Genomic DNA, 23,070 nt, shown 5'->3' with positions numbered 1-23,070 from the left:
TTTTGCTCTGAAAAGCATTACAAAGAGTCACCAAAACAATGTGACCCGTCTTTTAATCTTTGTTAGCCTGTTTTATGTGGCCATGTGAACCTGGCTGTGTTATGTGACGAGGTGTGGATGTGGGAAAGATGGACGGTCCTTTTGTCTCGCTTCGTCCACTTCCTTACAGCCGGGTGAGGATGGCTGCCTCTTCAAAGAACACACTTATGTCACCTGGACATCCTGTCAGGAGCATCCAGACGACACACTTCTTCATGTCACACACTTATCTCACCTCCTCATCCTGAGACTCGTTCTCGTCTCGGCTAAATGGGACCGGGACATGTGGCGTCGCTGGCGTGTGCCGGTGCTGTGTGGGAACAGTTTACTTCAAAGACGGCACTTCACAGGACACCGTCAGTGCCGTGGGAGTGGGTGGTCTGGGGACCGTTGTGCAGCATCTGCTTTGGTAATAAAGTTACTAGTGAGCCACTTCATTCTCTGCTCAGTTTACTTCACTATATCTTAACAAAGCTAATAGATGTTTGCTGCTATGCTAATGCTCTGAATGTCGTATAGAGAACCTTTTTATTTAAACAATCTGTTATCTATTAGGCCCTAAATACCAAGCATTCTCTAGTTGCAGTTTTTCAAGTCTGAGGGTTAAAAGACGTTACCTTGATGCAATTTTACTTTTAAAGATAAATTAATTGATAACCAAAATGATCAGCAGTAAGCTTTAACACCTTCTTTTGTGCTCCTTTCATATTTTACTCACCGTGGCCTTGTTTTTCACTGCATATATAAGTCTTATATGTAAACATCAGACTCCTGTCTACTGCACTTGTTACATATTATTCGTTAAAGGATCATCTGAACGTGTAAAATCCAACAATATGTTCTGTTTTTACAGTTTTTGGCTATGATAAATGGTGTGTCTTTGGTGATTTGGTAAAAGATAACCTGCTTTTCAAACCCGCCAGTGAGTTTTTTAACGGAGCAGTAAAAATGTAGTTTTGATTAATACTACTGAGCGCTGATCTTCACAGTATTGTTAATGTTGTTGCCAGATGTTGTGAGAACATATTATTTGCTGTGTTTTTTTAGGGACAGTTGAGTTATAATCCTAGCTTTGGGTCACTGAATGGAAGATTTGCTTAAATCATTACTCGTCTTTGATGAATAATTAATCATTATTACACATGAGAACTTCACTTTCTCATCACAGGACAGACAGAATGAGGAATGTGAAGACATTTTCTTTTAGAACAAATTTAAATTTAGTTAACCCCCCCCCAAAAAAAACTCAGCAAGAGGTGAATCAGTCATGAAAGTTATCTTACATTTCAACTCGACCTACAGGGAGGGTGTCTGCTCACTCAAACCTACTGTGTTACCTAGAGGTCAGAGGTCACCTGCATAACATTAAATCCATTCAGGCCAGGATGAAATGCCTGTCATAAGTTTGCTTTAGAGTTTTGTGAGGATGTGGGAACCAGGACCAGTCCTCTCTTCCATGCTGTATTGTAACGGTCTTGAATTCCCGGCCTCACACATTATAAACCTATCTGGCTGTATCCTGTCTAACCAACAGGCAGACTGGATCACTTCAAAGCCAAGGAGCCCCCCCCGCCCTCTTTATGTGCACATGTCCCAGCTGTCAGAACGGACACTATGAGACGTTCTTCAAAAGAACAGTTCTCATCAGCTTTACATCTTACTGTGTTCAGACGGGGACGTAGGACACACTTCTCTCCTCTCGGCTTCAACTCCATTCTTTCATCATACATTTGACAACTTAAAATTCTTTCTCCAAAAGCCTTCGTTCCTACATGGGAATTAGGGCGATTTCTGGTTTATCTGCCTAGTACATTTTCTGGAAACTGATTTGTAGTTTCTAGTTAGAATAAGCAGTTTGGGTTCTCTTGCTCTGGATTCATCCTTTTTAAAGTAAATATGTGACCAATTCTCGTGCTTCATCACATTAATACCAAAAACTATATCACCGCAAATCAGTTGTAATCATTTAATACGAACATTGTTCAAAATAGTATAATACAACCAGAGATATTAAAGGCACTGATATGTTGTCCATCGGAGTAAACTTTGTCTTCTTTGGTTTTTGATGAAAACCACCCACTACCCGATACGTACATCATGCCTGATCGCACCTCACATGTGCAGCTCGAAACAGAGATGAGTCATTCTTAAACTACTTTCATCATCAGCAGCAGATGGAGGCAGCTAACGAGTGAGACATTTGTCTTTCGCATCTCTGTTGAGGGTTTAGCACATGCACAGTTCCGATGATTGCAGCTGCTAGCGGATAGTGTAACGACTGTGGGGTGACTGCGGATCGGTTGTAGAGCAGGTCTTCCTTCAGTCACGTCGGCGGTTTGATCCCGGCTCTGCTAGTCCATGTCGACGTTTCCTTGGGCAAGACTCCTGCATACAAAATCCCTCCCGTAGGCGGTGCCTTCAGTGTGTGAATGGGTATGCTATGAATGGTTAGCTAGTCCTGATGGGCAGGTGGCACCTTGCATGGTGGCATGTAGTGTTAAAGAGCTTTGAGTGGTGGGTAGACTAGAAAAGAGCTACACAAGTAGCAATTTAGAAATAGTTAACACAGGAATCCATAAATCCATAAAATGTGAATAACTTCACATTGTAAGTAGTTTAGTTTAGTTTTATTTGTCCTCGTCACACTGTGTTGGCTGTGTGAGAACCTGTCGTCCCCCCCCCCCCCCATCTTCCAGGCTGCTGCAGCTCTGCATTGGTACCAAGGTGTCGATGAGGTTTAACGGCCTGTTTCACACCTCCGTCCACGTGGCAGCTGGGCTCTGCCCCTGACATCAATTCACCCCCGTATGTTAGCATCTGGTTCTCTTCTAACCACTTCTGTTCACCGCCAGTTTTCGCGAGAGGACGTTCATACAGCGCTCTCACAGCCTCATCCTGCCCTGTTTTTCACTCCTGATACTTTTACATTTTAAAGTCAAATCAGTGTCATCGGTTCTTTAGAGTTTTTCTTTTATGAGGTACATATCTATACCTACAGCAGATGGAAGTAATCATGCCCCCGGTTTTGAGAAGTAGACAGAGGTTCCAGCACAGAAACAAAGCAATGTACTGCTGTTGGATGGGGGGGCAGCAGCTAAACATATTTTAGACACCTAAAAAAAGTATAATAAGTATGTTTCATTTAGAATATTTCACCCATTCTACCTTGGCATCAGACAGCCCCTTCTTTCTTCAAAGCCATAAGACTCTTTTGAAAAAAAAAAACCCAGTATTTTTTACCTCACAGGACACAGTGGTTGCACAGTATGCCTGTCCACTGCAGGTAATACAGATTAAGGATACATTCCTCATTCAACCCCCACTTCAGAACATCCACTTTTTTTTTTATTTGTGCACATGTTTCACTCAGACAGCAGGAAAGTAGATTGTTGCTTGTATCAGTATATTGAACCTGAGAATTGAAGTTCAGTCAAGTTTACTGACAAAAACATGTAAAATACAGAGTTACAAAAAATAAACTGTGCCGCTTGCCTCTCCATTTTTATAAAGGAGAGCCCAACAGGTGAAAGGATGGAAAGCCAAAGTGTTACCAAGGTGTCAACAGTTTGAGTTTAATGAGTCCACCCATCAAGGACAGAAATTTCTACTAATGAAAATAAAAATGACTGAAAATACAGTCTAGTCTAGTGTCAGTCTGTTGTTTTGATCATTCATCAGGTTTCATGTCAGTCTGTGTAAATATATACATATAAATGCATTTTCTGTCATGGCCACCAGGTGGAGCCGTACACCCTGGCTGTGAGTTTTGTCCCAGGGTCTCCTTCTTTTTCCTCACCTTCCTGCCTTGACTGCTTCTCTTACCTGCTCCTTGTCCTCCTGCTCCTTCTTTTCTACCTTTCGCCTCCTGCTCTTGCTTCTTCTTCTTTTTCTCTTCTTCTTTTTGTCCTTGTCTTCTTCCTCTGTGTCATTCTTGTTCTTTTTCTCCTCCTACTTCTCCCCCATCTTCTCTTTGTCAACTTCCTCCTCGTTCTCTAAATTCTTTTTCCTTCCTGTAAAAATTATTTTGATTATTATAGCCGGGACTAATGATTATTTTCAATTTCCCTTAGTCATAAAATCATTGTCCCAACATTATCTTTCAATTTTGTTGATCAAATATCAGCATACGTGTGTCATTCTAACACACCAGAGAGCCTTGTGTTTTTTTTGTCATCACCACAAACATAAATCCTGAGTCGTCACATCACACACACTGAAGGGATCCAACATGTTTATGTCAAGACAAACATGTTTACTGATTGAGACCAAACATTGATTGATTGATTGATTGATTGATTGATTGATTGATTGATTGATGTGATTATCAGCCAGCTGTTGTGTGTGCATATTTTTAATAACTTTTCTCATCTTTCTGCCTCCCTGACAGATTCCAGATGAGTTTGACAGAGGTGAGTGAGAAAACATTGATATTACTCATGAATGGGATTATTTGGATGTGTTGGTTGACATCATACCTATTTTAGGTTTTATGTTGTCTCTTTCGTTGTCTTTAAGGGTCCACTATAGGCTTCTCCTGTCATCCCATGATTCTTATTGACAAGTTTATCTCTGATTTTATCATTTTTTAAGGTTATTTCTTTTATCTGTATCAAGGTCCGTAAAATGCTGTCTGTCAGTATTGGCCAGGGAGATCTATAAAATATATTTTCTGTCTCAATAACGCCTTTTCTGCCCTAATAAAGTAAATATGTTGGACTTGTATTCTGCTGAAAGAGAAACTATTTTTCTTTTTCCTGTATATTGCTCAAGAAACAGGGCTAAAACTACAAGATAAGGAACTTGTTATCTGTATTTTCTGACATTCCATTGGCTAAATAAGGAATCATGTTTAGAGGAGCCTCTGAAGCACTGCCAACTCTCTCTCTCTCTCTCTGTGTGTGTGTGTGTGTGTGTGTGTGTGTGTGTGTGTGTGTGTGTGTGTGTGTGTGTGTGTGTGTGTGTGTGTCTTGTGGGGAAATAAATCAGTTTACACAGTCAGACTGTGGGGAATGGAATTGCTTTTCTTATGGTGGAAAAATGCACATCCCAATAATGTAAATCAATACATTTTGGTTTGAAGACTTGATGTAGGGTTAGGTTTAGTCTTAGGTTTAGGTTAAGGGTTAGGGTTAGGCTGTTATCAGTGAGGGTAAATTCCCAGGAAATGAATGTTTATTCAGTCCATGTAATCCATCCATCCATCCATTTTCCGTAACCTGCTTATCCAGTTAAGGGTCGCAGGGGTGCTGGAGCCTATCTCAGCTGTCAAAAAACATGAATGTTTGTGTGTGGACGTGTGTGTGCACAAACCATCCATATGCCCCTCTCCCATCTTTTTTTTTTTTTTGCTGGAAAATGGACTGGATGTATTTTGACCAGAAAGCAGTTTTCTAAAGTTCTACTAAAATGCTCATTCTTGGTCTTAACTCAAACAAGGCCATTATGTTAAGAGTTCATGTCAGTTAAAGATTACATTTAAAAGGATAAAGCTGTCTACATCTACACTTTTTTTATTTATCAAGCCTAATATCACAAATCAAAAATTGTATTTACAGCATAGGAAGACATCAATTTAGATAAATCTTTAAAAAGGGGAAAAAAGAAACCGAAGGATGAGCATCTCAGTTGAGCAGAACAGAAAAACGATGCCTTATGTACACACGTCTAAGACTAAAAAAGGCTGACAAAACAAATGCCAGTTTTCTCTGACATTACTCAGAAAAAAAAGTCTTTAATCTTTCTGGGATTTTTGGATGGACATGAGCGCGATTTTCAACAGGAATTCTTGTGATGACAATGAATTCTGATGACGTTAAACTAAACTAAACGCTTTTGATCGATCCGCTGCATTAGGACTCCCCCTCTAAACGAGTTCTGATCATCTGCTGCTACTAATAATCACTTCATCAATAACTCTCGCTCCCAGAGGTCCAGTCTGTGTTTCCTGCCTGCATATATCACTCCTCCTGAATCCTTCCCTCTATCCATCATAAAATACCCCCAGAGGTCCACTTTGTCCTCCTCTCAATACAAAACTCCATTTATTCCTCCCTCCCACTGTGTCTGTAACTTTGACTGTCTCTGCTCTCTCTCCCTGTGTTTTCTTCTTTCTATCTGTCTGTCCATCTGTTTCCATCTCTGTCCTTGTTTCTGGCTCCCTCGAGGTCCTCGGCTCATAAAGCTAATGTGTTGATTGCAGCCGGCGGCTTGTTTGTTGTCACCGAAAATTAAAACAGCTGGAAAAGTGATTGAAGTCTGGACAGGACAGACAGATATACAAGGGATGATGGAATGATGTGTAGATGAATGGATGCACAGAAGGATGAATGGATTGATTCATGAACAGAAGGAGGGATGTGGGCCCCGGTTGGACTGGGCCTCCGGGAACACCAAGGTATTGACGAAGGGATAATTGGTATCGGCAGGCGATCAGAACTCGTTTAACAGCAGAGTTCTGTCTGGGCAGATCCATCCGATTTAAACTCCACAGCTGTTGTTCACGCACAGTATGGATGGTTTAAGGAACCAGTATTCTCAGAATTAAAGTTGCCTCCCGCACTGTTTATTCTGACTCGGACCCACATACACCGCCCTGCTGCCCCAAATACTCACTGGAGCACCAAATGTGGATTAATCCCCCGCTGAAGATAGTCCCCAACAACTTCACTTTTCCCCTTGTTTGTTTGATTTAAAAACTACGCTAACCAGCTGTTTTAGGAAATTACTGATAAAAAATATGTTTTTAAAGATTTACGTCTTCAGTGTTGAGAGACTGACTAACACATTGTTGGTTTTGGTCTTTTCTAGAGCTGAAACAATCGGTCATGTTGATGTACAGAACATTGAACTGGCCAGCTAATTTGCTAATCGATTATGAGTTAAAGTAACAAACGTTTCTTAGTTTCAGCTTGTCAGTTTCGGTTTGCTGCATTTCTTTTGTTTTATGTGACAAAAAAGTGAATGTATTTGGGTAATGGCCAGTTGTTTCAACAAACCAAGACGTGTGCAGATGGCACTTTCAATTAGCTTGTGAATGGCTTATGCTAATCGTAATTACGGGTGTCACGATTATCCAAATCCACAATTCGATTGGATTTTCCATTTTAATGTCCCAGTTCGATTTGATTTTCGATTTAAAACTTTTTTTTTCAGCACTGATGGCTTTGTCATTGTTAGACTATGACATAGCCATATGGTTAAATTAAGTAATTTATTGTCATATGTTATAAAGATATATTTGACCAGCCAATTGGGAAAAAACTTGATGGCAGGAGGGCATTTCCCAACAACATGTTGAAATTCTCAGCGATTACAAGGAACACCTGAATGTACCTTAAAATCCCCGTCGGTCACATAGACAATCTAATTTAAGTGGCGATAGCCGACCACGTATTTTCGAATGTGGGGGTGAAGAGAAAAAAAAGTACTGGGAGAACCCCCCCGATACTGCTTGAAATCAAAAGCTTAGTTCCATAGATTTGTTTATTAAGAATCAAAATCGTGAAACCGCTAATAGCTAGTGCTAATGTTAATCGCTAGCATACATATGTATGCACAGTGTTGCATGTATACTCAAATTCAAAAATGTTTGTAAGAGTTTGTAACGTTACTGTATTATGTCACTAAAACAGACCATTTATAGCACTTACCAAACCATAACCGTGACAATAGTCAGTAAGGTATCTATTAGCATTATCAATTTGCGTTAGCGATTAGCTAATTCAAGGATAACATAGACAAGGGTCAGCAGTTCATGGGGTGCTTTTTATGTTTTGTAACTGTAGCATAAAATCAGCTAGCAAACTAGGAGCTAACTAGTCAGCTCCTAAATGAGTCAAATTTAACAACTTAATGCTTCATCCACACACACTTCGTCAGTCTTGTTACAGCAGAGGAAAGCACATTGCTATTGTTTTATGCATTTTTTGAAAGTGCTGATGGCTTTGATTCAACGCCACAGAAAAGGGAAAAGGCTCGTGCTGTGCGGGGATTATAATGCTACACTGGCTACGCTGATAGATGCCACTGGGCGTGTCTTCGTCCATTTGTACCTCAGGGCCTAATATTCCCTGATGAGTTTAGGGACCAGGGTAAAAGTTCATGATCCCTCAGGGAGCCAAGATGAATAATCTCTGCTCCTTCATCTCCCTCATATTAACCCTCCTCTTCTATCCCTCTCAATCCTCTCCTTTTTTCATCTTCACCTGTGAACTCTCTTCTCCTCCATCCTGTCTCCCTCCTCTCTCATATTCCTCCTCCAGTATCCTCTATGGCATCCTTCCTCCTCTGTCATTCTTTGCTTTCTCCTTCACCCTCCTCTTCCTGTTCCCTCCATCCCTTTCCGTCCTCTCTTCCTTTTCATCTTCACCTATTCATTTTCTTCTCCTCCATCCGGTGTTCCTCCTATCTCAGTCTCCAGTATCCTCTCCGCCCGCCTGTCTTCCCCCCTCTGCTATCCCTTGCTTTCCTCCTCCTCCTCCTCCTCTGGGAGCAGCAGACGGTGGGCAGAGGGATGGATGATGGAGGGATTGATGAATGAATGGGTCTAATGGGACATGTTTGACTACAGACTCTGTTTGCGTGCCAAGTGGCGGCATTCCGCGTGCGTGATGCAAAGGAGCGTCGGATACCATAGCAACCAGGAAAGATAACAGGCAAACAATTATCACAGGAAAATACTGTGTTTTTAAGCATGCTCTATGCATTTACATTACAGTAAACTGTTTACAGTATAACACACAAACAAAAGAAGAAAAAGAAACAAAACAATCAACGTATTTCACACAGAACATGAATATTACGCAAGAAAAAACAAACCACTGGATTGATTTCAGCAATGTGTTTATTCATGTATGTATCAACTTGGCTGCCAGGTGGACGGTGTTCATCTCTTATGAAGAATGTGTTTAGTTTTTTCTTCTACGGTTCTGGGAAGTGCGTGCCTCTGACCACAACTTCCCCTAGCTCGTCTGAAGTGAATCATTTCTTTGAAAGATAAACGATGAAAAGAAAGACGATCTAACTTTTTAGTTTTTTCCTGTTATGCGTAAATCACAGCACACGCTCAGAAATCCAATACTAGAACTACATGATTAAGGTCCATAATTTCATCATTTATTGTCAAGCTCAGTCCTTAATATCTAAATATTTATTATTCATTAAAAAACAAGAATCAATTTATTGAGCCTGTCCTTAAAGTATTTTTGGACATAGTGTGCAACACTGAACAGAAATATAGACCCTAGCTTTGAAAGAAGTGAACTCTTGTGTATGATCGTGAACTGTATGAGTCCAAGTGAGTGTTGATCATAATATAAATGTGGAAACCTGCTCACTGCTGCCGCTCTAACATAAACACACTCATTCCTTCCCTAGAGGCCCGTCTCTCACACACACACACACACACACACACACACACACACACACACAAGCTGGCCCACACATTAAAGAAGCCGGGCCACGCTGCCGTTCCTCACCGGAGAGAAAACAAGCAATTGACGATGGGTGGGGGGAGGGGGGGGGGGGGGGTGTTGTGAAGCAGATGCTGAGCCTGACCACAGCTTTTGTTTGGGAGGGAGGCCCCTCCGTCCGTCTCTCCACACCTCCATCTTTACCTATTCATTTCATCCCTTGTTTCCTCTCTTCTCTTTACCTTTTTTTCTTTCTCCTTTCCTTTTGTCCTGTTATTCCTTCTCTTTCTTTTAATCTTCTGTTTTCTCCTCCCTCTCCTTGTTATAGTTTCTTCTCTCCTTGCACACTTTCATTTAACTTCCTCTTATTGTTTCTCTCTTTTCAATCTACCATTTTCTTCTCCTCTCCATCCTTTACTCCCACATCCTCCTTGCTCGTCCCCTCCTATCCTTCCTTTTCTTTCTCCTCCATTTTTTCCTTCCTTCCTTTTCTACTTTTTTCCTCCTCCTTACTCTTCTGTCATCCATCCGTTTTATCCTGCATTCTCTCTTCTTCTCCTATTTTCTTTTATCACACCTCTCCCTCCTTCTTCTATGCTGCGTTCAGAACAGTTTCTTTCTGTTTATCCTTCCACCCTTTTCTTCTCTTCTGTTATTATGTTGCTCAACCCCTCTCTCCTTCATTCTTTCTCCCTCCCTCCCTAACCGGCCTTTGTCGGCCTTTGTTTATATCCACTCTCTTTTTTCTTCCCTTCTTTACAGCTTTATTTATGCTTTAAAAGGGAATATTTTCCAAGCTGCAACATGTGTAAAAACACCAACTTGAAATAGTTTTTTTCACTTTACAAAAAAGTTCTTCCAAAAAGCTAAAAAATGTGTGTAGCCACTTCCTGTGAAGTTCACCATCTGCTTCTACTTCATTTAGCAATTTTATTTATTCCCCCCGAAAAATGTAAGTCGCTTATTTAAATTCCTTTTAGGTCTCCGGGCTTCGTCTCTCCCAAATCATTTCCGTTTTGTATGATTGTTGATCGAATGAATTGCAGCTGTAAAAGCTCCAACTCTTTGATTCTGTCAAACTCCACCTGTAAGCTGTAAAGATTATTTGTAACCAACAACGTCAGTAAACATGTGGTAGAAATTGTCAAACTTGGAAAAAGCAAAAATAGGCAGAAATAGGACACCATTTAGTTTTAGAGTTTTTTCGGAACATTGTTAGGCATCTATCAGAGCTTTTTAACTCCATTTAGTTGTAATTTATGGTTTAATGGCACATTTTCTGTCTGAATCCGCCTCAGTGCTTCCAGCAGCTGTTACCTGCTCAGCAGCAGATAGCAAACTCAGGTAGGAGACTTGCTTATGAAGAAATAGAAACATCTGGTGTGATATTCACACCCGGTCATAGTTGAAGTCCAGTATTTAACATCCTCTGGGTTAAATCTTCCCCTGCACTGCCATACATAGAAGCTGAATCTGTATGTTAACCTGTGGCAGGATAAATCTAGCTCGACTGGTCTGATCATCACCCAGAGGGATCAGTTTAAGGCCAGGAGGGAAGTTGTTTTGGCCCAGATTAGCCCACCCAGGCCGGCTTTGGAGGAAAACACAAACAGCCCTGATCTTACAGCTCGACGGAGCGAGGCCTCTCGCACAAAGAGCCGACATTGACTATGAAAGGAAGACCGTTAGAGAGGGAGAGAAGATGAAAGGAGAGAAACAAGAGGGGAGACGAGAAAGGAGGTGGTGGCCTCTCCTCAAAACTCCCAGAATATCATCAGGGTGAAACACACCGACTCAGGAATCACACTCATTTTACATCCAACACTGCAGTTCATAAAGGGAATATTTAAAATATGAAACTAAAAATAGAGGTAATTTAATGCATCTCAAAAGTTCTACCGTAGTTTAACCCTGTAGGAGTGTCCATAGGTAGCGACCATAATGGACACAGACTTCATTATTGTAAAAAATGTTCTAATACTTTGGACAACATCGATACAGAAATTGCAGAGTAATGTGATATGAGTTTTCAACAAATCATTCAAGTAGAACATGTTCTTTTTTACATTTCAACCATAAAAGTTAATAAAATATTGTTTCTCTCAGGCCCAAAGACATCAGGAAACTAAAACCATCAAGGTGACATTTTATAGTTGCTTTTTTTGTTCAACCAGCAGTCCAAAAACGAATAATAAGAACGCATACAAAATGCTCATGGTTGTGATGCTTTAAAAACTAATCTGCTGATGATCTAATAAATTAACTTTTTCAGGTCTATATACAAGGCAGCTATGGTACAAGAACCCCTATGTACAGTTACAAATCATTGACAATGTTTCACAAAAATACCTTATTTGAGTCTAAAATCACTGTACCATAATGAGGACACAAGAACCACGAATACCTCTCTCTGAAATCTTGGTTTGGTAATGAGAGTGGCCTCTGAATTTCAATCATCTCCATCTCCCCACCTCTTCCTCTCCATCCTCTTCCTGTCATTTTCTGTTTATCCATCCATCGGCCATCCTGATACATCACTTCCACTCCTCCTTCCTCGCCCGTCACCCCCCCTTCAATTAACAAAATAAAAGCCTGCCTCCCGACACACACACACATACTGACATGGCTGACATCACTCGATCTCCAGGGAGCAGCATGCATCTCCAGCGGCATGGCTCAGCGTCTGATGCAGCTTTTTAATAATACAACCTCCACAGTCCTAATCAGCTGGGGACATTTGAATCTAATGGAAATACATTGGGCCTCATGCAAGAACCACTCGTACGAACAAGATTAGTGGCTTTTAACAGTGGTTTAGGAAAACTTGCTGCTGCATTTATAAAAAAAAAAAAAAAAAAAAAAAAAAAACCTTCTTGTATTTAGAATCTTGTCTTAGGTGTACAATTTACATGTGGTCCAGACCTTTAATATGAGGCATATGCAGTTAGTTTGCTGTTATCCAAGCCTACATTTTTTACCAATGGATTGTATTTTTCATAAACATTTTGCATTAGAAAATCCTATATAAATAATACTTCATCGTTTTGTGGACATAATCCATTTTGACTGCAATAGGAATTATAATATAACTAAAATTAGCTCTTGTTGCTATTTTATAACATAACACTTTATATGAATAAACAACTTAAAGTATGCGCTAATTGCAGGTTAATTTGTCTCTGTTTAGAATAAGGTCAGTGAGAAGTGTAACCATGGCTTGGAAGAGAGCTGGTCTTTAGACATCTTCCTGATATTGGCAGAGGCAGATGGATGGTGCCACATTTACAGACAATGAAATATTTTTTTTTCATTAATTTATTTTCTTGGCCAAGGTGCAATCTAAATAATCAATCTGAAGATATGTAGGTTTTGCTGTCCTGATGTCAATGTTCCACCATTGTGCATCAAGGAAAGCAAACAGTCCTGACTTCGTACAGCGGTAGCCCCCCCCCACCCCTTCATAGTGAGGGAGTATCAGTGTGACTGACGGTAGCAGACCATAGTGGACGGGTGAGATTTAGTGTCTTGAACCGAATTCAATCAGCCGCTAGGAGCCAGTCATTATACACTAATCCACTAACTCTGAAGAGTCTCTTTCAGTTTCAGCTTGGAAAGGATGACTGTGCGACTTGTTAGAAAATATATTGATTACTGCTTTTATTATGTTGTCAAGCAAAGTACCTTATCAACAGCATATAGAAGTTTCTCATTTTCAAACTGAGAAAGTATTTCAATACAGAATAACTGGTTGATTATTCCATGAGCCATTTAGAGTTCAACTCTGTTTTGGTACATTTTCATGTAGGGCTGCACAATTACGGCCAAAATGATAATCACCATTACTTTTTTACTGCTTTCACTACCATGTTGTGCGATATTCCTGCTGATGTACAAATATTTCCTTCAAAATAAGATTGGTTGATATTCACAGTACATCTTCCAGAAGCAAAGTGAAATTGCACTAAAACGTTCTACATTACATTCCTGATGATTAACAAGTCTTTGCATCAAAATAAGACTTAAGCTGAGGTCCTTCTTCATGTGGCTTCAGTGCATTTTTGTTTTGCTGGTAAAATATACAGAATATGACCTGCTTTGCCTAGCTGGTAAACCAGTCTTGCCAGTGTCAGAAAATTTTCAGCTCGCTTGATTCTCCACTTTCTCTTGTCTCTGTTAGCTCATACAATGGAGTCGTACAGTTTCAGAATGAGATCAACTTCTTCCCTCATAATGAACTCTTCCTCATATGTTTGGTTGTGTTTTTGCCTTTGATTTGGGTCGGTTGCTTAAATCACATTCACTTCCTCGTCAGCACAAATTTGAAGTTTATCTCCCTCAGAGCTGCATCGTAATAGTAAATCACTGTGGTCGTATTTCAAATGTATCTTAATTTAAACATTTCCAGCAGAGCACCAGTTTGCTGTAAAAACTAATCAAACTCACTCAGCTATATCTGATTTGAGTTTCACTACATCCGTCTTCTCTGACCTTTGCTCCACCCCTGATCTTTATTTACCTTCCCCATCTGCTAACACACACACACATTCACACAAACACATATTCACACACCCACGCGTGTGAACGCGTCAGCGCGTCATCACAGCAGGACCATGGCAGATGGCTTCTGCTTCATGCTTCAGTACGCTGCTATGAACTCTAGGGTATTGAGTCTCCTGGGACCAGAGTGTGCTGGCTTCAGCATGTGTGTTAAGAGAGAGATGGAAGGCTAGGGTGAAGCGTGCGTGTGTGTATCTTGCTATTGAAGTCCTATTTGCAGTAATGAGCCCCATGGGAAACAAATCTTAATCATTATTAGCCATTAGCTCGTTGACAGCTAAAAATGTAAACGATGTCATGGTCTGTGTTGAGATGTTTTAGGACATCTTTGGAGTAAGAAATCTAATTATGCTTGACATGAAATTGAAGTATTGAAGATGAACTGTACATTTCCAGTGTTATGGAAATGTACAGTGAGCAGTCAAATGAAGTATCATCTGTCAGTCTCATGAACATTGGTATTCAGTATTTTCACCCTCAGCTTGGCTTGGTAGCTTGTCCGGGTCCAGACAGATGTTATCAGCTGTTAGTGATGATGTCTCCTGAGGGAGTTGTAGTTTTTAGGACCCCATTAAGACTACAGCTGTGCTCTCTCTGATTTACCTCCATTCGTAGTAAAGGTTTTAACCCCTTTAGTTTTATTGGTTAACTAATCTTTGTTTATATTTTCTTTCATTTCTCTTTAATCAAACCTGAAAATGCAGAGGGATTATTTAACTTTTAGTATCAGCCACGCTTGGAGAGGATTCTCCAATTCCTGCACTCTCTTGTTTGGATGTGAATGAATGAATGAAATTGAATTATCCATTGTATATTCCAGAGAGCTTTCTAGACATATGTTGACCAGATTTCCCCCTCTGTGTTGTTTCCATTCTTTCTCTCAGATCCTCCCGTCGTCCAACAGTTGAAAAGAACCTTCAAATACTTCCAGGACTACAGACAGGTGAGTCTGACATCCTGTCCTCCAAGTAAGCAGGGGGACAGTCAATTCAATTGAAATGTTGTATAAAGATATTATGAAATATGAGAACTGTAATGAGCACTTCTTTCAACTGGAAATTTTCGGATTAGCCAAGCGCCAACCTCAGGGTCTGAGAAGGGAAGCCAATGCAGAAGTGCCTTAAACTTGCATTCTATCTAGTGGCCAGAGGGGGTGACTCCTCTGCTGGCAAAAATAAGTCTGATTGTAAGAAGGGTCATTTTTTCTATGAGAAAATGACTCTACTTCTCACTTGATTTATTACCTCAGTTAACATTGTAAACATGAGTTTATGGTCTCAAATGCTAATTCAAAGTCTTCCAAAACAACATGATGTTTATTTAGAAAAATGATGGTCTATTTAGAGTCAAATAGACCATAAAGCAGGGTATGCTTTAATGTAAAAAAGATGACATTTTGAAATTTTGGCTGTTTACATTGACTTTTGGATGGTTGAAACTATGCCATGCAGTTGTCATTCCAGTGTTCTACCCCTTCTAAAGCGTTTATATTAACATTTTTAGGAAAAACGAATATACATTGATAAATACAATTACGGTCCATGTTTCAAAGCTATGCAGTGATATAAACTTTATGTCCACTTCTGATATACAGTCAATGGGATTGGACTGTAAAGGCTGAGACAAGTATTCTTAGACTTTCAAATGTGCCCACAATACATTAACAAATACACATTTTCCTCACCAGAATTGATTTTGTTGTGGAAATAACACTTTTTCATTAATTTGCCCATTATTTATTGTATTATAAGATATATGCTTTGTTACAAACACATGGTTTTATATACTCCTATAAACATGATTAACAAATGAACAAAAGCTTGTGTAGTAGAAAGCTTCAAGTTTATACAAGATAAGCAGGATCACGTTTATTATAAATAATGAGGGAAGAAAAAGGCGGAAATCTTTTACAGCATCAACTTTCACCAGAATGAATCGTGATATTTTGAGCAGGACATTACTGTGGAAACTACACACATTAGTCTGAAGGGGATTCATATTGTAGTTTTGGGTTTTCCTGCAGCACCCTCAGAGAAGTTGTGTTGTTAAAAACCTTCATGAATGTAAATTCTCTAGACATATCTTGATATCAGCATGTTTCAGCTTCCTGTTTGGGTTTTTCATAGTGACAATATGAGTTGATTGATGAACAGAAAATATATACGTTCTCTAAGATGGATTTCCTCAGACATGCCCACTTCCTCATCGTACTCTACTCAACTATTGTTGAAATGTTTGTAACCCCCTGCCACCAAAGCTAGATTGTGTCCACTCAGATGTCTGAGAGGACTACTCTGTGTGTTTGAATTGTTTTTCATGATTTTAGATTGTAGGAACTCCTCTTTACAAATAGCCGTTATTTAGTTTTGGTCACAGAGAACAAAATGCTGTACAATAGTTAACTACCAAACAACCATCCAAATCATTAATGTGGAGTCTGAATAATACCGTTTTTATGTCTGTTGAAATAGTTATTATCTAAAGAAGAAGAACATCGATATCAACAGCAGATTACAAACTTTTTAAGCGGTCCTTTATGTTCATGGCTTATGTCTTATTATGAAGTCACAGTGTGACCTGCTGTTTCTGTGTGTGTTGACGTTGTCACGGTCAGATGATCATCGAGCCCACGAGCCCAAAGCTGCTGCCCGACCCTCTCAAGGAACCGTACTACCAGCCTCCCTACACGCTGGTGCTGGAGCTCACCGATGTCCTGCTGCACCCGGAGTGGTCGGTACGTCCCCTCACACACTTTACCTAATGGATATGCAAACTGTTGGACACAAGATGTCTCCTTCTGGAGGCAGCGTTTGTGACCTGGAGGCATCGAGTTTCCACATCACACTTAAGTGTTAGTTTCATATTGGTCTGTGATTGGCCGCAAACTAGCTGTGATGTCATGAATCCTGCAGGTTTAGATTTAAGTTGAGCGCGGAAAAACGGATGAAACTGTGGATACATCATTCTGTACAGTGAAGCGCAAACATCACAGTGACGGAACACGAGTCCAAAAAATGTTTATTGTCAAAATATAAAAGCAATCAATAGAGGAAGTTAAATCATGCACTAGACCAGACCATCAAGGGAGCCATCCCAGAGAACGGGATAGCAGCAGCGTGAGTGTGGAGCCGGAATCCTCCACCTTAGGTGTACAGTAGAGTGTAGTTTTTCCCTTTGCAGTCCGGTAGGGTTACATGTAGGCTGACCCTCAGGAGTCAGCGGTGTTTCCCTTTGTTATGTTTTAGTTGTTCAGGGTTTGGAAAGTTCCAGCTCCTGACACCCCGGGGGTTAATGGTTTTATGGGACAGGTGGAAGATATGAAGTGGCTGTCGGAGGTGTGTCCCACCACCTGTCGACCTGTCTTGTTGTCTGTTGAGACACACACTGTTCTCCTACCTGACAGGTGTGCAGCACCCGTAACTCGACACCTGCCGCCTGTTAAACAGACAAACACTCAAGTAGCTTCACCTGCCCCACCACTTCCACTTTCCTTCTTGTTGTAGAAACACTCACGTTTCCACATTTCTTCCCTCTTTCTTACAGCCCTGCTTATGCAAACGCACTTCATGTCCTCATTCAGGTCTGGTCTCATCCAGCTTTTGTAGCTAAAACTACAAAAAAGAATGTGCCCTAATTCATAGATAAAATGCACAAAATGATTTTGTATGTTATGCTCATAATCATGAAGTATGAAGACCGCAAAAGCACACACAGTGCAGGCAGGGGGTGAAAGGGTCCATCAACCAGCCATCGTTGGCTCACCATGGAGACCGTTGATAGTTCTCCATGTGAAACGAATAAACGTTGATTTATTTGTCATGTAGCTTCCGCAAAATGGTCACGACACAGCCGTGGTTATTTTAACCCAAACGACAATCTTTTCCTGAAATAACTAAGGAGTTTTGTTGCCTAAATATAAATCAGTTGTTTCTTGTAGAGAGGGAAGTTTACTTGACACGTGTTTCTGGCTTTGGGAGGCAAACGCACAAAAAATTACGAGAAACTTTGTGTAAGATGAGAATACAGTGTTTATTTCACCCTTAACCCACATGCACAAAAGCACGCCCACACAGAAACTGCTTCAACTGTCACCCGCACTTTATAGCTCTAATCTCAGCTTCCAGATGATCAGCCAGTACACAGAGTCTGAGCAGAAACGAAAGTAAATGCTTCATGGTAAAAAATGTTGTCCGTTCGCTATCCATTTACTGACATGCACTCGTTGTGTTGATGATGTGTGTGCAGCAAACAGGATGCGTCCTGAGTGGAAAAGGTTACGACCTGTGAATGACTGGCCAGAACTAAACAACAACTGTCCTGCTGCTACAGGCGGACAGTTGTTGATTCCGATCATAAATACAGAGTTAACCCTGTGACTGTTTCTGTGATAACCCTTCAGAATTATAAGATCTAATCTGAGAGTTTTATAAACCTCTATGCTGCATCTTTGCATATTATAAACCTTTACAATCTGTTACAACCCAGTCAGAACGGCTGCTGAAGGAGAAACTGCACTACATGGGTGAAATCACTGATTGATTAGTTATCATTCACAGCCAATCTGAGATCTATCTCTCTGACTCCTTCATCAATCCAACATGCTGAATCACTGGAGTGTAAAACCGCAGCAATTGACTGACTAAGCCTGTTTGATTGGTCACTTCCATCTGCTGTGTCTAAAGCGTCACTCCTTAAACACGTCAGCTCTTTTCCCTCTAGGTTTATATTCTCTCTTTTTTTTCCCAACATCATTTCTGTACTGACCTATCAGGACTATAATTTGCTGGAAAACGAGTATTACACCATAGCTCATAAATAATAGGTTTCTCCATGCTTCACTCCCATTATTTGTGATTTAGTTTTTTTGTGAATTAATACTCAGGGCCTCAGTTACTGCATCAGGTTAAGAAGAAACAGCTTGACGCCTCAAAAAGAATGGATTGTTCCTGCTGTTTGTGTTTCCTCTGAGTCATTGATTGTGTTATTTGTTCCAGTTGTCGACAGGTTGGCGGTTTAAGAAACGTCCGGGCATCGACTACCTGTTCCAGCAGCTCGCACCGCTCTACGAGATTGTCATCTTCACTGCAGAGACTGGCATGGTGAGGCGTGTTAAAACCGATCACAGTCCCACAAACTTTGCTGGTCCAGTTTGATGTTCTCTAACAATAACAAGGAACAGTTTTTTTAAGGAACCTCTCGACCTTTAGGGCCATGCTGATATGATTTCTTGCTTGCGGTTAGATGAGAAGAACAATACCATTCTTGACCAGTTAGCGTAGCTTAGCTTAGCACAAAGACTGGAAACAGGTAGACTCGGCTAGCCTGACTCTGTTCAGTGGTTATAAACTCCACCTACCAGCACCTCTAAAGCACTAAAGATTTTAATTTGTTTAAACCCTTTAAAAAACGAGGAGTAAAAATGTCACATTGAGGTTTTACATGGCATTATGGGTAAGTGTCTCTTACGCAATCCTGCTGCCTGGTTCTTCTGTGTGTCGACTAGTTCACAGTCGTCTGAGGAAACAAACAAATAGACACAGTCTTCTCCTGCACTCCAATTTGAGTGACTTATTTTTTCATTAGTTATTATGAGGGCTGCAGATAATTCTATCTTCAATATCAAATTGACTTCAAAACTTAATTTGTCTAATGACAGTCAGTCAATGATTACAGGTCAGCTAGTTCAATTGAATTGAAGACACAGTTTTCAACGATGATGTTTTGTGTTTGTGTGTCCAGACGGCGTATCCTCTGATCGACAGCATTGATCCTCAGGGTTTCGTTATGTATCGCCTCTTCAGAGATGCAACACACTACATGGAGGGGCATCATGTTAAGGTACTCTATGTGTGTGTGTGTGTGTGTGTGTGTGTGCGTGTGTGTGTGTGCGTGAAGGGAACTCAAAGACTGCCATCCTTTCTCTGCTACATCATCTGCTGTTTAATAGGAACATCGTTTAAATGTCATCATTATTTATAAATGTTGTAAGACATGTCAATATTAACATCAGCATTGATGTGTTTAATCCCAGTAAAGACTATCATTTATATCACTTCTCAAGTGTGTGCATTCCCTCTTTTATGATAATATATAAGATCAACTCATTGCATTAAAACCTGATGATAATAAATACTTTGATAAACTCAACCTGACCTCCACTCCCCTTTCTAACCAACAGTTTATCACTAAAACTTCTTCACCACAAAATCCAGTTTTCTGACTAAAGATTCATTTTCATGTAGCAGTGAAACATGATAAAACACCTGTAAACACCAACATGCTGCATTAACCCCCGTGTCTGCTCTACAAGGCGGCCTTCTGCTGCCGCCATTGATTCTCCTCCTCCTCCTCCTCCTCCTCCTCCTCCTCCTCCTCCTCCTCCCCCGCCTCCTCACCACAATAGACCTCCCTGCTCCCCTCTGTCTCCCTCTAAGGCCTCATTAACCCTTCTGCCTCCTGCCTTCTTTCCCCTCTTCCTCTTATCTCACCTCCCTTTCACCCCTGCCCTCCTTCCTTTCCTTCCATCCACTCTCATCTCCTTTGCTCCATTTATTTTACTCCCCCTTCAGGTCTCCTCCCCCCCCCCAACTGTCATCTCTGGCTTTTTATTGACGAACAGTCTGGAGGCTGCCTTAACCTACTTCCCAGAGGAAGAAGACACACTTATCATCTCATCTCCATAACGCCAAGACAGACCTGAATGCAACAGATGCTAAGAGAGAGTTATTAAGGCTCCATATGCTGAGGGAGAATTAGAGATGCTACATATGTCAACACAAAATTATTAGATATTGTTTTATGGATGTGCATTTTCTGCCATCTACAATTTTAATCCAGAGACTGTCAAATGCCCATCAGTGCTCAGAAAAACTACAACCCATTAAAGCACGCAGACACAAAAACACAATCTGTGTACAAATACATGGTGAGCAGTTTTGTCTTTTGTAAGACTTCAACCCCCAATTGTTGCTAAACCACAATCAGTGCGCTGCTATCTGTGATTCAGAAGAATTATTTTATAGAACAGTCTATCCTGTTGCTAAACCACAATCAGTGCGCTGCTATCTGAGATCTGATCCCAGACGGTATAATGTGATAATTGGTGTGTTCAACCCAAATTGATGCAGAAGAGAACCACAGATGTCATTTACTTGTATTCCACACGTTCTTTTTCCTGGTCCAAACCTGGTGCCAATTGCCCACAATGCAACTCTCCCTCTGGCATGTTGGTGCAGAGATTGTAGAGTGTTATGCTCGTAGCAGCTTATGTATCCTAGAACCTATATCCTGCAGCAGAGGTGAGCAGTGAGCTACTGAGGTCTCACTTCTTTCTAACCCCTAGATTTCTCTTACTCGGGCTCGGGTTAGAGGGATTTTTTTACTTGAGGACCTTTATTCTTCACCGACGCTGACTCAAGTGACTTCCCTTGAGAACATTTATCAGACTTCACACAGCTCCTCCTGAAACTTAAAGTTTCCTACAAATTTGGGAACATGTGGGGCATATGGAGTAGTTTTATTCTCTGCTGTGTTTCTGTGTTCCAGAAATGTTGTAATAACCATGAACAGCTACATAATTCCTCCTGAGCCCCAGTGTTCCGACCCTTCCTCTGCCTCCTATAAACATGCAGCTATTGTTTGCTGCCCTGCATCTGAGGGTCAGACGTCTTATTGTTTGTCGGCTGTTGCCGGGACAGGAAACGCAACACAACAGTTGGATTAACTGTCTTACTGCAAACTTTGTTGTTTGTGTCACTGCGGCCTGCTGTCCATGCGGAGTTCTCTATCAGAGGGTTTAATGCAGACAAAGTGGGTTTCCCCTGTCATCATGTTTACTTTATGAATCTAAAGCTGTACAGTTCAGGAGACAATGACTAAATGATCCTCCTGTTTTTTTTATTCATTAAATTATTGAATTCAATGCTCAACCTACAAAACTGGATAATACTTTATTTTAATAAACAAATACATGTCAAAACACATATTAACATAATTACAACGTTAAAATTAATAATATATTCCCAACCCATCTTAGAAAAGTCAGCAGTTTTAGGTTGCATTGTAGATATGCAGATAAATTGAACTAAAAATAAACCATGAATATAATGAAATACACCAGATGTTAAAAGTGAAATTGTCTTGTACTGTATTTACCCCAAACGCAAGCAAAGTTTCGCCTTACGTATTGCTCAACTCTGTATTTGGGATAATGTGTTTATATTTATATACTTATATGAAATTAGGTTTGTTCATGTTTTGTTCTCCTGTCAAAAACAGATTTGATGAGTAGCATTTTCATTCAAATTCATTCATTCACAAAGACAATTTGTTGTGTGGTGTGTTTTTGTGTGTGTGTTTTTATGTATTTATGTGTAAATGACCAGGCCAACAGGATGAGAGAGTGAACCTCTATCCTGCAATGAAACTTCTGTCAATTTCTAAACATTTATTTTATTCATTTATTTATAACGGAATAAACAAAAGTATCTGAAAAACATTTTAATTGTAAAAGTGAGAATCAACACACTCAACATAAGTGTCCCCAGCAGGCTAACTTGTGGTGTGTTAGTATATTGCATCAGTTCATGGTCATAGCACTGATAGCTGCTCTTCTGGAGCTCTTCTGATGCTTCCTTGTTACTGGAAACGAGGAGTGTTGTAACTAAAGGAACGTCTTCATGGGCTTTATTGAAGAGCACTGCTGATTGTTGTGATCGGCTGAATCTTATCCAAGGATAGTGATGGGTGAGATTGGACCTCGGAGGGAATAAAATGACACCTTGTGAGTGTATTGTTACATTCCATAACGTGTTTTTCATTGGCATGCAAATGAATGGCCTTTGAACGTTGCTTTAAAAAGGGCCTCAACTCTGTTTAGCTCTCTTGAGAATGAAGTGTTGACCTCTTCTAATTCTAATTTAGCACAAAAGAGACAAAACATCCACTGATTTTATAAATATGCAAATACAGTATCTTGTGTATTTGTGTTTGGCCCAGAACCTCTGGACCTTATCTGCCCCAAAAAATGAAATGAAAGGAAAAAAAAAAAGATTTGTGTATCATA

The 23,070-nt window shown here is 40.4% G+C and overlaps 1 protein-coding gene across 1 annotated transcript in view; it reads left to right on the top strand.

The window, feature by feature from the left end:
- The window catches only part of timm50 (translocase of inner mitochondrial membrane 50 homolog (S. cerevisiae)), a 34,145-nt gene that overhangs the window by 7,034 nt on the left and 4,041 nt on the right, over nt 1-23,070 (top strand). Inside the window, exons 4-8 of the mRNA XM_054596799.1 lie at nt 4,427-4,448; nt 14,891-14,949; nt 16,621-16,740; nt 19,001-19,105; nt 19,746-19,844. Of these exons, the coding sequence (XP_054452774.1) occupies nt 4,427-4,448; nt 14,891-14,949; nt 16,621-16,740; nt 19,001-19,105; nt 19,746-19,844 (405 nt within the window). The remainder of the gene's footprint in view (nt 1-4,426; nt 4,449-14,890; nt 14,950-16,620; nt 16,741-19,000; nt 19,106-19,745; nt 19,845-23,070) is intronic.

Source organism: Anoplopoma fimbria, chromosome 1 (genome assembly GCF_027596085.1).
Source record: "Anoplopoma fimbria isolate UVic2021 breed Golden Eagle Sablefish chromosome 1, Afim_UVic_2022, whole genome shotgun sequence".
NCBI lineage: Eukaryota > Metazoa > Chordata > Actinopteri > Perciformes > Anoplopomatidae > Anoplopoma > Anoplopoma fimbria.
Note: the sequence above shows the minus strand (reverse complement) of the source record. Positions and strands in the feature narration are given on the sequence as shown.